The 16,985-nt window shown below is 40.9% G+C and overlaps 1 protein-coding gene across 3 annotated transcripts in view; it reads right to left on the bottom strand.

The window, feature by feature from the left end:
• The window catches only part of LOC110533130 (neurexin-2-like), a 422,662-nt gene that overhangs the window by 342,348 nt on the left and 63,329 nt on the right, over nucleotides 1–16,985 (bottom strand). For all 3 annotated transcript variants that reach the window (XM_036933223.1, XM_036933225.1, XM_036933224.1), the window contains exon 2: nucleotides 15,064–16,399. In XM_036933223.1, coding sequence (XP_036789118.1) covers nucleotides 15,064–15,784 — 721 coding nt within the window. In that variant the 5' untranslated portion in view covers nucleotides 15,785–16,399. The remainder of the gene's footprint in view (nucleotides 1–15,063; nucleotides 16,400–16,985) is intronic.

Below are 16,985 nucleotides of genomic sequence, written 5' to 3'. Positions count from 1 at the left end.
CACATTTAGGGTTCAAACTGGGCCAACACCATGTCAGGCATTGTGTTATGCATTTCTAAACATTTAGAAAGAGGAAGGGCCAAAAAAGTTAACACAAACGGGCAGTCATTTTGTTGGACGGGTGTCTCACGCACTGGAGACAACATGTATTCCAATCAGTGAGTTCAACCACATTGGAAAACAATTATTTGGTTACTCGGATCAGCGCTACAGGGTACACAAATATCCATCAAACTAGAGGTTTACTGAAGTATCAAAACATACCACCCTGGTCTGTGGAGTCAGCGTATAGCAACAACAATTTCCCTTTCTTGGTTTTAAAAGCAACCCTGCCATGCTACAATAAACTATTTGGGGGGGAAAAAAGTGATACAGGTTGATTTTCTGCAGGCAGACAAAGCCAGAATCTAACACTGAATGACCTTGAGGAAATAGGGATGCAAAAACAACACCCGACGTTAGACACATATCTAGTATTCAATTCAAAGTGACTTTTGAGGCACATCGGATTCACCTTTCATTGAATGAGATAAATGCTAGACGCGTACCCATTTATGCGTTTGAGCTAGGAAAGTTTCTCCAGGGAGCTCGTTTCTTCTCAACCACATATCTAAAGGAGAAGATGGCGAGTGCCAGAGAGAACATGGGTTTAAGGTGCTGTCAGAAGTCAGGCTATTTTAAAAGAAGATGCTAAATAACAGTAAATACTACATGATATAAACATTTGGTGTGAGGACAATGCCCTACAATCATGGTGTCCCGTGTGAGCACAGGTCCATACATATAACTAAACTGCATCGTTTGAAGCCACAATAGAAGCACCCCAGGAAGAGTAACTGCTGCTTCAGCAACAGTTAATAGGGTTAAAAATAAAATAAAATTCCAAATTCCTTGAAGTGGGGTGATAGAAAACAAGTAAACTATCTTATTACCCTTATAATTATGTATTCTATTGATGTTTCCTCCAGTCTATACTACGACTGTTTAAAGCCAATGGATACGGCAGAAGTGCCAATGATTGGCTGTGGTAGAAAACCTCTAGAACATCAACAGTTTGTGCATACAACATCCCTGAAAACCCCCAGGTCTCTTCTAACATGCAGTACCAGTCAAAAGTTTGGACACCTACTCATGCCAGGGTTTTTCTTTATTATTACATGAAGACATGAAGGTCAGTCAATCCGGAAAGTTTCAAAAATATTGAAAGTTTCTTCAAGTGCAGTTGCAAAAATCATCAATCATTATGAGTCAAATTTGAGAATTTGGGTTCCAACCGTTGTGTCTTTGTGAGACACAGAGTAGGTGGTTCCCACCGTGAAGCATGGAGGAGGAGGTGTGATGATGTGGAGGTGCTTTGCTGGTGACTGTAATTTATTAAGAATTCAAGACACACTTAAACAGCATGGCTACCACAGCATTCTGCAGCAATACACCATCCCATCTGGTTTGCGCTTAGTGGGACTATCATTTATTTTTCAACGTGACAATGACCCAACACACCTCCAGGCTGTGTAAGTGCTATTTTAACAAGAAGGAGAGTGATGCAGTGCTGCATCAGATGACCTGGCCTCCACAATCACCCGTCCTCAACCAAATTGGGATGTTTGGGATGAGTTGGACCGCAGAGTGAAGGAAAAGCAGCCAACACGTGCTCAGCATATGTGGGAACTCCTTCAAGACTGTTGGAAAAGCATTCCAGGTGAAGCTGGTTGAGAGAATTCCAAGAGTGTGCAAAGCTGTCATCAAGGCAAAGGGTGACTACTTTGAAGAATCTGTTTAACACTTTTTTAGTTACTACATGATTCCATGTGTTATTTCATAGTTTTGATGTCTTCACTATTATTCTACAATGTAAAAAAACAGTAAAAATAAAGACAAACCCTTGAATGAGTAGGTGTATCGAAAATTTTGACTGGTACGGTAAATAATACTACTCAAGAGTTGCCAGGAGCTCAAAAAAGGTTTTGATCGGCTCTGCCTACAGTAGAGCAATGTCAGCAGTGTATCAGAAATGATGTCGAAACAGAATGAGTTGATTTGAATGGGTGCAGAGCAGGCCTACATATTCCCCATGTCTTTGCATCAGAGTACATGAGTGCATTCCCATTCCCTGGATTGGCTGGCAAATGACGTGTGTGTTAGAGGTAGACTTACGTCTGGCAGACTGATTTATGGCCCTGGCCTACATCCCCGCTCTGGGGAGAAGCGCTGTAATTGATTCTGACACTCCGCTTGGCTTTGGGGGTAAAAGGTAGTCCAGATTCACCTGAGAGTGTTGACTAAGCCAAGGAGGCCTTTTTCTGACCACGTGGTCATGTTTCTTCTTGACAGTTGCGTTTTCTTGGAATGGTCAAATCAAATCAAGCTATTTATATACCTCATTTCAGACATGAATGCAAAGCAATGTGCTTCACAGGAAGAAAAAAAAAATAATATATATATATATATATATATATATATATATATAGTGGGGCAAAAAAGTATTTAATCAGCCACCAATTGTGCAAGTTCTCCCACTTAAAAAGATGAGAGAGGCCTGTAATTTTAATCATAGGTACACTTCAACTATGACAGACAAAATGAGAAAAAAAAAAATCAGGAAAATCACATTGTAGGATGTTTTATGAATTTATTTGCAAATTATGGTGGAAAATAAGTATTTGGTCAATAACAAAAGTTTATCTCAATACTTTGTTATATACCCTTTGCTGGCAATGACAGAGGTCAAACGTTTTCTGTTGCTGGTATTTTGGCCCATTCCTCCATGCAGATCTCCTCTAGAGCAGTGATATTTTGGGGCTGTTGCTGGGCAACACGGACTTTCAACTCCCTCCAAAGATTTTCTATGGGGTTGAGATCTGGAGACAGGCTAGGCCACTCCAGGACCTTGAAATGCTTCTTACGAAGCCACTCCTTCGTTGCCCGAGCGGTGTGTTTGGGATCATTGTCATGCTGAAAGACCCAGCCACGTTTCATCTTCAATGCCCTTGCTGATGGAAGGTTTTCACTCAAAATCTCACGATACATGGCCCCATTCATTCTTTCCTTTACAAGGATCAGTCGTCCTGGTCCCTTTGCAGAAAAACAGCCCCAAAGCATGATGTTTCCACCCCCATGCTTTACAGTAGGTATGGTGTTCTTTGGATGCAACTCAGCATTCTTTGTCCTCCAAACACGACGAGTTGAGTTTTTACCAAAAAGTTATATTTTGGTTTCATCTGACCATATGACATTCTCCTAATCTTCTTCTGGATCATCCAAAAGCTCTCTAGCAAACTTCAGACGGTCTGGACATGTACTGGCTTAAGCAGGGGGACACGTCTGGCATTGCAGGATTTGAGTCACTGGCGGCGTAGTGTGTTACTGATGGTAGGCTTTGTTACTTTGGTCCCAGCTCTCTACAGGTCATTCACTAGGTCCCCCCATGAGGTTCTGGGATTTTTGCTCACCGTTCTTGTGATCATTTTGACCCCACGGGGTGAGATCTTGCGTGGAACCCCAGATCGAGGGAGATTATCAGTGGTCTTGTATGTCTTCCATTTCCTAATAATTGCTCCCACAGTTGATTTCTTCAAACCAAGCTGCTTACCTATTGCAGATTCAGTCTTCTCAGCCTGGTGCAGGTCTACAATTCTGTTTCTGGTGTCCTTTGACAGCTCTTTGGTCTTGGCCATAGTGGAGTTTGGAGTGTGACTGTTTGAGGTTGTGGACAGGTGTGTTTTATACTGATAACAAGTTCAAACAGGTGCCATTAATACAGGTAATGAGTGGAGGACAGAGGAGCCTCTTAAAGAAGACGTTACAGGTCTGTGAGAGCAAGAAATCTTGCTTGTTTTTAGGTGACGAAATACTTACAGTGCCTTGCGAAAGTATTCGGCCCCCTTGAACTTTGCGACCTTTTGCCACATTTCAGGCTTCAAACATAAAGATATAAAACTGTATTTTTTTGTGAAGAATCAACAACAAGTGGGACACAATCATGAAGTGGAACGACATTTATTGGATATTTCAAACTTTTTTAACAAATCAAAAACTGAAAAATTGGGCATGCAAAATTATTCAGCCCCCTTAAGTTAATACTTTGTAGCGCCACCTTTTGCTGCGATTACAGCTGTAAGTCGCTTGGGGTATGTCTCTATCAGTTTTGCACATCGAGAGACTGACATTTTTTCCCATTCCTCCTTGCAAAACAGCTCGAGCGCTGTGAGGTTGGATGGAGAGCATTTGTGAACAGCAGTTTTCAGTTATTTCCACAGATTCTCGATTGGATTCAGGTCTGGACTTTGACTTGGCCATTCTAACACCTGGATATGTTTATTTTTGAACCATTCCATTGTAGATTTTGCTTTATGTTTTGGATCATTGTCTTGTTGGAAGACAAATCTCCGTCCCATTCTCAGGTCTTTTGCAGACTCCATCAGGTTTTTTTCCAGAATGGTCCTGTATTTGGCTCCATCCATCTTCCCATCAATTTTAACCATCTTCCCTGTCCCTGCTGAAGAAAAGCAGGCCCAAACCATGATGCTGCCACCACCATGTTTGACAGTGGGGACGGTGTGTTCAGGGTGATGAGCTGTGTTGCTTTTACGCCAAACATAACGTTTTGCATTGTTGCCAAAAAGTTCAATTTTGTTTTCATCTGACCAGAGCACCTTCTTCCACATGTTTGGTGTGTCTCCCAGGTGGCTTGTCGCAAACTTTAAACAACACTTTTTATGGATATCTTTAAGAAATGGCTTTCTTCTTGCCACTCTTCCATAAAGGCCAGATTTGTGCAATATACGACTGATTGTTGTCCTATGGACAGAGTCTCCCACCTCAGCTGTAGATCTCTGCAGTTCATCCAGAGTGATCATGGGCCTCTTGGCTGCAACTCTGATCAGTCTTCTCCTTGTATGAGCTGAACGTTTAGAGGGACGGCCAGGTCTTGGTAGATTTGCAGTGGTCTGATACTCCTTCCATTTCAATATTATCGCTTGCACAGTGCTCCTTGGGATGTTTAAAGCTTGGGAAATCTTGTTGTATCCAAATCCAGCTTTAAACTTCTTCACAACAGTATCTCGGACCTCCCTGGTGTGTTCCTTGTTCTTCATGATGCTCTCTGCGCTTAAAACGGACCTCTGAGACTATCACAGTACAGGTGCATTTATACAGAGACTTGATTACACACAGGTGGATTGTATTTATCATCATTAGTCATTTAGGTCAACATTGGATCATTCAGAGATCCTCACTGAACTTCTGGAGAGAGTTTGCTGCACTGAAAGTAAAGGGGCTGAATAATTTTGCACGGCCAATTTTTCAGTTTTTGATTTGTTAAAAAAGTTTGAAATAGCCAATAAATGTCGTTCCACTTCATGATTGTGTCCCACTTGTTGTTGATTCTTCACAAAAAAATACAGTTTTATATCTTTATGTTTGAAGCCTGAAATGTGGCAAAAGGTCGCAAAGTTCAAGGGGGCCGAATACTTTCACAAGGCACTGTATTTCCCACCATAATTTGCAAATAAATTCATACAAAATCCTACAATGTGATTTTCTGGATTTTTTTTTGTCATTTTGTCTGTCATAGTTGAAGTGTACCTATGATGAAAATTACAGGCCTCTCATCTTTTTAAGTGGGAGAACTTGCACAATTGGTGGCTGACTAAATACCTTTTTGCCCCACTGTATATATATGAAAATAAAAACAGAACTTCTTATTTCAAATAACATAAGAAGATAAAAAACAAAAGATTAACAACAAAAACGTACACTAAAAAAGCACCCAACACTTAAGGGGCAACAAAGCTAAAAAGGTGTGTTTTAAGATCCCTTTTACACTGAACAAAAATACAAATGCAACATGAAGTGTTTGTCCCATATTTCATGAGCCGAAATAAAAAAAAATCCCAGAAATTGTCCATACGAAAAAAGAAAAAAAAAAGGTGTGGCATATCAAGACGCTGATTAAACAGCATGATCATGGTCTGTAAAAACTCATTCTAGGGAAAAACGAATTCTGATTGGCTGGGCCTGGCTCCCCAGTGGGTGGGCTTTGCTGCCAAGTGGGTGGGCCTCTTCTCTCCAAGGCCCATCCATGGCTGCACCCCTGCCCAGTCATGTGAAATCCATAGATTAGGGCCTCATTAATTTATTTCAATTGACTGATTTTCCTTATATGAACTGTAACTCAGTAAAATCTTTGCAATTGTTGCATGTTGCATTTATATTTTTGTTCAGTATGAACATGTCCACAGTTTGAGCTCCCCCTCAGGTTCTCTGGCAGGCTATTTCAGAGGCAAGTGGCATAGTAACTAAAGGCTGCCTCTCCATGCCTCTTGGTCCTAGGCTTTGGGATGGTTAAAAGGCCAGCGACAGAGGACCTGAGGGATCTACTGGGTAGATAACTCAAAAGCATGTCTGATATGTATTTGGGTGCACAATCGTGGATTGGTTTAAAAACCATAGTAGAATCTTCACATGTATTTTAAAACTCAGTCAGCCAGTGCAGAGACCGTAAAACCGGTGTAATGTGTGCTCTCCATCTGGTCTTGGTCAATACCCGTGCTGCACCATTCTGTATGTTTTGCAGTTGACCAATGGCTTTCTTGGGTAGACCAGACAGGAGAGCATTACAGTAGTGAAGCCTGCTTGTAATTAAAGCATGGATGAGTTTCTCTGTATCATCCTGAGAGAGAAACGTCCGCACCTTGGCAATGTTCCTCAGGTGGTAAAAAGCTATTTTGGTCACATTCCTAGTGTGCGATTTGAAATTGAATTCAGAATCTAAAATGATAACATTGCCTGTTAACTAAAATGTGCAGCCAGATTCTCTCTGTGCTTCGGCTCCAATAATAAGTACCTCGGTCTTGTCTTGATTTAGCTGGAGGAAGTTTTGAACCATCCAAGTATTTAAATAACTAATACAGTCTAATACTTTATCTGTGGAACTAAAAATGTACACAGAGATGGAAAGTTGTGTATCGTCTGCGTAGCAGTGAAAATCAATGCTGTGCTTTCTGATTACAAATTCCAGAATCCCTTTTCTAAGGGACAAATCTTCGCTCCTTTGCACTCTGTCGGAATTCAGCAGATATAAGAAATGTACAAATAATACATTTAGTTTAGTAATAGTTCTTACATCTTATCTCTTTCTCTCTGACCTTTTGGCTTGCCCAATGTTTTATACTTGATAGAAGGATAAATATTATCTGCAGTCAAAGTGTGACACCACATTGGTATTCTATAGATCTCTATTTAGAAAGAAAAAAGGACTGCAGCATCAGCTCACACAGAAGCGCTCTGTGACTCAAAAAACCAAGGGAAGCATGGAGGTAGTGGGAGAGGGTTTTGTAAACCTGATGCAGGCAGCGAATGACAGCCATGGCCATGTTCTACTTTAACATGGAACCACTTGGCCCTGGGTTTTATTGATCGCTCTGAGCTGAGCATACAGTCTATGGCTGAAATGTCATTAAGTTTCAACATGTTACAGTATTCTGTTCCTACAGTAGCAAATATCTAGTATCAGATAGTCTTGTGTTGCCATACCTCCAAAATCGCGTTGTTGTCATGCCTCGCATTGGAGGTCTGGAGAATTATGTATTGCAAAAACGTGTTGAATGGTCCACTACATTTCAAGAACCCTCCCCCCACACGCCCGTAGAAGGGATGTCTGTCTGTTATGGTCGTCACCGTTTCCCCATCCATGTAGGACACATATAGTAGAGAGAGTTGTTGCGTGTGCTAGATCCACATCCTAGCTTTCACGTTATCAAGTGTGGCTGACAGTCTGTGATTTATATTTATATATTGAAAATAAATTACACAGGTAAAGTCAAAAGGTCACAACACGTGCTAAACCGCTCTGATGACATACACACTTTTTGCCTCATCTCCACGCGTCCTCCTGACTGCTGGCTGTGCATTGCTACCGACCCCAAAATCTGAAAGATTGACCGTTATTTTGTTTTTTGTAAGGACCCAAAAAACAGTGGTGGTGTTAGAACATTTTCAAGTAAATAACTACATTTAGCTAGCTGGCTAGAGTAGGCTACTTTGTCGGTTAACTCAACTGAGCCGCTGGCTAGCTTTACACACTGTCATCAGCTAGCTTACTAGCTTGCTAGCTATTGTAAATGAAATACACAGTCTCCAAATGCATTTGTAGATAACGGCCAGCTCCAGCTGTCAATAAAGAGAGAGTTTAGGCTGCTGGACAGGGCCGGTCATTTTGTAGGAGGACATTATGAAAGGATCCTTCAGTTCCAGTCCCTAGAGGGGATAACTTTGAGGACAGAGAGATAATAGCAACATAATGCATATTCAATGCTGTCTAATTTAAGTATAATGAGGCCTACTTCTTTCTGATGTTTCCGGTCCTCGCACACGGAATCCTGTGAAAGCCTGTTTTCAGATGAAGAGAGAGGTCCCAATGAATGTCCCAAGAGACGATATATATAACCTATATGCCATGGGTAATATGTGTAGGCCTACCTATGTTACCAAATGTTGTATACATTAACTGTCTTTTTGTATAAACCAATTACATTTGGAGTAGGTCAACCCTGCTGGTGGAGGTCTGCTGGGTGTGCAGGGTTCTGTTTCAGCCCAGCAATAACACACCTGATTCAACTTATCAAACCTAATGAGTTGATAATCAAGTGTGCTATTGCTGGGCTGGAATAGAAGTCTGCTCACCCAGTTGATCAGGGATGGGTGGAGCAAGGTTGGCCACCACTGGTATGGAGTTTTGTTTGTTCATCTAAAATGATGCTTTAGTAATGATAACCTACTTGTTACTCCTCAATTATCTGTTGTTGTTTAGACTAAAATGCTTCATCTCTATATACGAGTTAGCTTATTTGCATATTTTGAAGTGATGTAGTGTTGATTCTTTGGCAGGAAAATGTTTAAACGTGTTTTAATTGTTAAACTGTTAATCAAAAATGAGCTCGTCTCAATATGGATTAATCCCACTCCTGCAATTAAGAGAGGACGGGGTTGGGTTCTGTCTGTGTTGTATTCTCAAATGAAGATTGCCTTTTTGTCTATTTCTAAGATCTGTTTTATGTGATTGTCTCTCTCACAGTATATCAGCTATGTAGATCCATTTGGCAAGCGTATCATGTGGCATGCGTCGCCATACAGCACTACTGGCCTTATGGGAATCTGTTGTTTACATGTAGAGCAATACAATTTCAAGTTAAAATGATACCAATACACTGATGTATTCAGTGCCTTCATAAAGTTTTCATACTCCTTGACTTTTTCCACAATCTGAATTTAAAATGGCTGGCCTACACACAATACCCCATAATGTCAAAATTGAGTTATGTTTTTAGGTATTTAAAAAAAATTATACTGAACAAAAATAAAAATGCAACAATTTCACTGACTTTACTGAGTTACAGTTCAAATAAGGAAATCAGTGAATTTAAACAAATTCATTAGGCCAGGCCCACCCACTGGGGAGCCAGGCCCTGCCTATTAGATTACATTTTTCCCCACAAAAGAGCTTTAACAGACATAAATACTCAGTTTCATCAGCTGTCTGCGTGGCTGGTCTCAGACAATCCAGCAGGTGAAGAAGACGGATGTGGAGGTCCTGGGCTGGCGTAGTTAAACATAGTCTGCGGTTGTGTCTCTAAAACGACATTGGAGGCAGCTTATGGTAGAGAAATTAACATGAAATGATCTGGCAACAACTCTGGTGGACATTCCTGCAGTCAGCATGCCAATTGCATGTTCCCTCAACTTGAGACATCTGTGGCATTGTGTTGTGTGACAAAAAACTGCACATTTTAGAGTGGCCTTGAATTGTCCCCAGCACAAAGTACACCTGTGTAACGATCATGATGTTTAATCAACTTCTTGATATGCCACACCTGTCAGGTGGATGGATTATCTTGAAAAAGGAGAAATGTTCAATAACAAGAATGTAAAGAAATTTGTGCACAAAATTTGAGAGAAATAAGCTTTTGGTGCGTATGGAAAAATACTGCAATCTTTTATTTCAGCTCATGAAACCAACACTTTACATGTTGCGTTTATATTTTTGTTCGGTATAATTAAAATGAAAAGCTGAAATGTCTTGAGTCAATAAGTATTCAACCCCTTGTTTATGGCAAACCTAGATAAATTGCTTAACAAGTTGCATAATACGTTTCATGGACTCACTCTATGTGCAATAATAGTGTTTAATATGATTTTTGAATGACTACCTAATCTCTGTACCCCACATATACAATTATCTGTAAGGTCCCTCAGTGGAGCAGAATTTCAAACACAGATTCAAGCACAAATACCAGGGAGGTTTTCCAATGCCTGACAAAGAAGGGCACCTATTGGTAGATGGGTATAAAAAAAAAAAGAGACATTGAATATCCCTTTGAGCATGGATGGTGTATCAATAGACCCAGTCACTACAAAGATACATAACCCAGTTACCGTACAGGAAGGAAACCGCTCAGGGATTACACCATGAGGCCAAACTACAGAGTGAAAAGAAGGACGCTTGTACAGAATAAAAAATATTCCAAAAACATGCATCCTGTTTGCAATTAGGGCACTAAAATAAAAGTTAACTTTATATCCTGAATATAAAGCGTTATGTTTGGGGCAAATCCAACAGAACACATCACTCAGCACCACTGTTCATATTCTCAAGCATGGTGGTGGCTGCATCATGTTATGGGTATCTTTGTCATCGACAAGGACAAGGGAGGATTTTATCATAAAAATAAATGGAATCGAGCTAAGCACAAACAAAATTATAGAGGAAAACCTGTTTCAGTCTGCTTTCCAACAAACACTGGGAGACAAAACCTATGTCAAGGTTTGAAAATGGCTGTGTTGCAATGATCAACAATCAACTTGAGAGACTTTAATATTTTTTTTAAGAATAATGTGCAAATATTGTACAATCCATGTGTGGAAAGCTCTTAGAGACTTACCCAGAAAGCCTCGCAACTGTAATCACTGCCAAATGTGATTCTAACATGTATTGACTCAGGGGTGTGAATACTTAGTGGTTCGTCCTTTAAAAGTTGCAGCGTACTGCAGCACAGCTTGCGTGGTGCCGCAGAATTCTATGGCACGTGCCAACCACTGATACCATTAATGCTAGTTAGTGCTAGTTTGACCACCAGAGGGCATCTTTGAGAAGCATTTGATTGCGTTCAATAGTGGTTGTACTAGAGAATTTAAAACCTTTAACATTAGTATATGGGACTGATAAGAAATGTTGCTTAATTAATTTGATTAATATTATGGTGATTCTATTCCAAGAAAAACGAAAAACCCTCTGGGTTTCCGTTAGGATGGAACGGAAAATATGGCGCTGTACAACATGACAGTCAGGAGTAGGCTACAGTACTGGGCTATTTAGCTAAAGAATCCCCGTGTTGTGCGGGCACGCGGGAGACCGGAGTTCCCCATGTTTGTCTCAGAGCAGCGCGAAACGGTGCTAAAATAGTTATAGCTATTCCTTCAAATCCTATTGCTTCTATCTTCAGTATGCTCTTTAAATAAGACCTACACCACTTTTATCAGCACATTACTCAACACTATTGAGACTCATGTCGCCTACGGTAGGCCCACAGTATATCGAAAAATATGACACGTCTCTCAGGCAATAATTAAATATAGAGGACTGGAGCATTCTAAATTGAAAACAAAAGCCGCCTCATGGGTCTCCCAGTGATGGCCGGTGCGGGAATCTGTAGCAACGCATTTTGCATTGCTATGCGGTGACTTAGCCAGCTGCACCACTGGGGAGGCCCCATCCACAAAGTATCAAAATACAGAGAGGTTTTGGCAAAGGTATATTGTCCTGCTAATAGGCCATAATGGGCTATTATAATACTGTACATGGTGTCCAGGTCAGGATAACAAAAAAAAGTATTTATTAAAGACTATCAGAAAGAATGTTGGTACTTATTTATTTTGATCCAAAGTCACAAATGAGTGACTCACTCAGCTTTATGTAGGTGCCGCTATACGACCGTGCCATCAACTCGATAATATAACGATATTTCGGAGGTTCTTTTGTTTTTAATAAAGTGAGCGATTGTAATCTGAAAAGGCCAAAATAATATTTGTAAAGGCCCAAAAATGTATATCTGTTTTTAGAGGGAGAAAAATGCTGGGCCAATTGTGCGCCGCCCTATGGGACTCCCAATCACGGTCGGATGTGATGCATAATAATACTTTTTGTTATATTATTTGTTTTGTCTTTTCTGGTGGATTAAACTGAAATTGCAACCAATCATGGTCGGTTGTGATACAGCCAACCTAACTAAGAAATACATTTGACGATAGAATTCTACCCCTAGGCAGGTGTATTGTCCAGCTACCTGCTATTAGCCATAATGGCGCTGTACAACGTGACCATGTGTGCTTGAAATAGTATTTTTCATTAAACAACTTTGTTCCAATATTGCTGTAATTCAGTGATATGTATTCCCATAGTAATTCGTTATGGATCCATAACTAAATAAACATCGCCGTTTTGAAAGACTATTTTTATAATTTTATTAACGAAAGCATAAAGATGCCATTATTAGTTTGAAAGTGCAGACTGGCACTAAGAACAGCGGGAACATTTCCTTAGTCAGCGCCATACTAATTTGTTATTTAGAATGATTTACTTCTGTTTTTAGTGGGAGAGAAACCAAAACCCTACAGTCATCTCCCAGTTGAGGCCATCCCAGGTATTGAACCAGCGTTTGTAGCAACACAGCTTGCTATACAGTGTCTTAGACCATTGCGCCACTCAGGCTTTGTACAACGTGACTGGTCAGGAGTAGGCTACAGTACTACAGTAAGATCAAAATAATCCTAACAAAATAAAATAATAAAAACCTTAGTGTAACAACAGTTTTAGTAAGTAATACTGAAGTTGTGCACAATTATCAGTTTCTATTTAGGTTTATGTCGCCCATTCATTGTCAGTTAGAGACACAGTAGGACCCAAAAGCATAGTCGGTGCTCTATCTCCCCCTTGCGCTGGTCTGGAGAAATGATGTGGTGACGCAGGGTACTGTACTAAATCACAAATTACCTCCAAGTACCGCAGCATAATCGCAAAACTTTTAGTGGAGCAACCACTGTATGTACATTAGATATTTCTGTATTTTGTTCTCAATACATTTGCAAAATTGTCTAAAAGCATGTTTTCACTTTGTCATTAAGGGGTATTGAGTGTAGATGGGTGAGATTGTTTTCTATTGAATCCATTTTGAATTCACGGTGTAACAAGAAAATATGGAATAAGGGGTATGAATACTTTCATCAATACATTTTATTAATTTTAGCAATGTTGCTTGCAAAAAGGTTGCAGTTGTTCCCATAGATAGACAGTACACGGTTGCTCTATGTATAACTGACCCTGGATAAGCTAGCGACAGGGCTAACACAGCTATCCTTTTAGGTCAATAATATGCTGTTTTTATTAGCATTTTGTTGGCTTTATAATTGTGAGAGAAATTTAACTAGATTTAGCTAGCTTACAAGGGTAGCTGACTTTTCTCAAAACAAACCTCATTATGGCTAGTTACTTGTCTTTACATAAAGGCCTATACAGCCAAATATCACTTCAGAAACGTCAAAATGAAAAATTATGTTATGGCCAGCATTGTAGACCATTTCTCCCCTAGGGCCTTAAAAAATTCAGTTTTATATTTTGCCAAATTCTGTTTTCTCCGTTTTGTTTTCCAGGTTTCTGTTCACCCATTTTTTCAGGGTTTCACTCTCAAATGCACACATTTAAAAAAAAAAAATAGAAAAACAACTAAATTGGATGTTCTAACTAAATCAGGAGACTACAACATTTTAGGTTCCCTTTAAATCCAGTGTGCACCTAGTGTGTTTTTGTACCGCAAGTGTGATAGTAATTTAAGTCGATCTGCTAAATGGTAAAAAATGTCATTTAAATAGTACAGATTGCAAAACAAATACCCACTGGATTGATGCAAATAATTGAGAAGGTTTTTTGGGAAAGCCTTTCAATCTACTGGAAGATTTTTCTTTAGCATCACTGCCCACATTCACACACATGGAGAATTCTTGTTGCCATTTCAGAAAGTTTCAGAAAATACGAATCACTAATGCATTCTGTTCATGTCTTATGATAAATTTGGCCAAATTATTATTATTTTCTTCAATACATTTAGTTGATTCCCTGCTAAGTTCAATACGTTGTTGAATTCCGTTTTATTGTCTGGATTCCATGATTCCATCCGCGTTCTCCGTATCACAGATTTTATAAGGCTCTACTCCCCTCATGCTGCAGCTTTAGCTCATCACGAAATAACAGTAAAATACTGTGAAAACCAGCATGCTTCAAACGTTCTAAAACGTTTTGCCACCAGAGCTTGTTTGTTGACATATTTTGACCTCACACACTGTTGCTCCTACGGCACTAATCTGGCGAGCACCTTTGGAGCTCCACCCAAGCAAGGCATTTGATGATTTTTTGCCATGGACTTCCCCAGGTTTCGCATTTTAGGGAAGCCTGGTTCGAGATGAGGTTAAGTATCAGGTAACAGAATGCTTTTATAATTATGAATGGTGAAGCCAGGATAAACACAGAAACAAAATCAACATACAGTAAAACGTTTACATTTCCTCTCAAGACAAGCAAACGTTTTACTTTATGAAAACATTGACATTTACTAGCGTGATGTTGCTACAGTATGTGTGAGTGGAACAAGATTGGCTTATTTCCCTTTAGCCATGAAACAGCCATCCACAAGTGAGTTACGTGGGCCTAGCTAAACTCAGAGAAAATGTAATCATAATCAACAGGCTATCCAACAATCTCAGCCAAACCCCCTAAGCATTCAGAGACAGCACGTCAAGCTGTGCTAAAATGTAGATCAGCACAACTCTCCCCCGAATAATTAAGGAAAATGAATGTCTGTTCAGATAATAGCTCAGAATTACAAGTAAATCCTAAAGGAATCCCTCAAAAACCATAATTTAAACTTCACAAAGCAATCGGTTTTACTGCTAAGGCATTCAAATGGGAAAACAGGCCCTTTCCTTGAACAAATTCAGCTCATTGAGTATTTGGCTCACCTTCGTGGCAGTAGTTTCCCTTGTAGCCAGTGTTGGTGCAGTCACAGAGGACCTCTCCCTGGTGGATGGAGCAGAGGCCTCTGTTGCTGCAGGGGTTCTGTTTAATGCACAGGTATTCCAAATCATTCTGAACACTTTGGCCATCCAGGAGCACTGGGAGGTTCTCCCCCAGCTTCAGGTTGGCAATCAGTCCCTGGAAGGGTGGCTCATATTTGACCGTGTTGGACGTGAGAGCAGATAGGCGCACGTCTGGCGAGATGCCGCCTACGTAAAGGTCACTGGCCACCACCATCTCACTCCTCTTGGACTTGACCTCGGCCACCTTCTCCTCGTTGTCCACCACCAGGGTGGTCGCTCTATAGTTGCGGGTGAGAAGCACGCGGTGCCAGCGCTGGTCGTTGACGTGGGTCTCCGTGTGCAGGGAGGCAGGCTCCGCGCAGTGGATGGTGAAGCGCAGATGCAGCCGGCCGTCTGTGATCAGCAGCTCCAGGAAGTCACAGTTCCCTCCGTCGTCCAAGTAGAGCACCAGGGCCTTGCTGATGTTGGTCTTCAGAGTGAAGCTCAGCTCGCCTGTGACCTTGGCCTCCCAGCGGCCGTACCGCGCCCACTGGCCAGGGACTCCCTCGTACTCCAAGGCCGTGGCCATGACTGTCAACAACAGCCCAGTCAATACCAGGGGCCACATAGCCCGGCCTTCACATAGCACCTTGCTACTTATCATCTTCCACTTCTGGCCCTAATCCCTCCAACTAGGTCTTGTTGCTTTAAATCCACCACCGCAGAGAGAGGCAGAAATGATCTCCAGTCTACACTGTTGTTGTGTTTTCCCTAAAGTTTACAGAAATAATATGATTCCAATGTCTCTTCAGCTTTGCCTCTCTGTTCTGATTATCTTCTTAGCCTCTCCATTGAGTTGAATAAAAACAGGGAATAAATTCCCCAAAAGTGGAATTGCGTCAGTTATTCTCCAGAGAACAGGCTACAGAAAATGTTCTGGAAACATGGTAGAATCCATATGTTTAGGAATCTAGGAAGTAGAACATACTGTTGCCTATGTTTCGGAGTCCAGGAACTAGCACATTTACAAAACCAAGTGAGGAGGGGATTGCTGCAGAATGTTGAAGTGAGCTGGTTTGGGCGATGGGGTCACAAACAGGACAAACGACAAAAGTAATTCAAGGCTTTTCTGTTTCTCTTCCCCTTCCTTATCAACCAAATACCCTCGCCTCCTTCCAGCAGCAGTCCAGTCCGGTCCGGTCCAGCCTCCAGGAGTTAGCTAGGCACAGAGCCAAGCAGAAACAGGTACAGGCCCCATCTTCCTTAGTGTCCCACCGCTCTGGAACACACACGCAAGAAAAACATGTTAGGAGAGGAATGAAAGACAACGGACAGCATCATATGAAAAACTCCAGCGGCCTGGAGCTGCGTAACCCACATCACAAAATAATGGTGTACCATAATAGGTGACAGAAATGTAAGCGTGAACATTCTATAATAACTAAAAACACTATGTTTTTTTAATCTTCTGCAGTTACATAAATCATAGTTAAATAAATGACATAAAACAAATAATGAAATATGGCACAGGAAAAAGAAAGGAGGACGAGAGAAAGAAAGAAAAAATACTTTAGTATTGCGTTGCTTTATTTATTAGTTCCCCCCCCCCGGCGACACAGCAGAGAACCCAGAGAGGCAGGGGAGGAAAGATCATTTTACTTAGAGACCAATGGAGGCTTGGAAGAGACTCAGGCCTTTTCAATCACGTCAATAAGGGTTCGGGAGCTTCGTTGAAAGCACTGCAGATAGTAAGTATACTGGCGGAGTGAGAGAGACGAAGACGCAGAGCTACCGAGAGAGAGCAGATTGCTGTGTTTATGTTGGGCATCTAATTAAACAGGAAGTGTCTTCTCTTTTTTAGCAAG

Source organism: Oncorhynchus mykiss, chromosome 10, assembly GCF_013265735.2.
Source record: "Oncorhynchus mykiss isolate Arlee chromosome 10, USDA_OmykA_1.1, whole genome shotgun sequence".
In the NCBI taxonomy this organism is placed as follows: Eukaryota; Metazoa; Chordata; class Actinopteri; order Salmoniformes; family Salmonidae; genus Oncorhynchus; species Oncorhynchus mykiss.
This window is presented reverse-complemented; position numbering and strand designations above follow the sequence as displayed.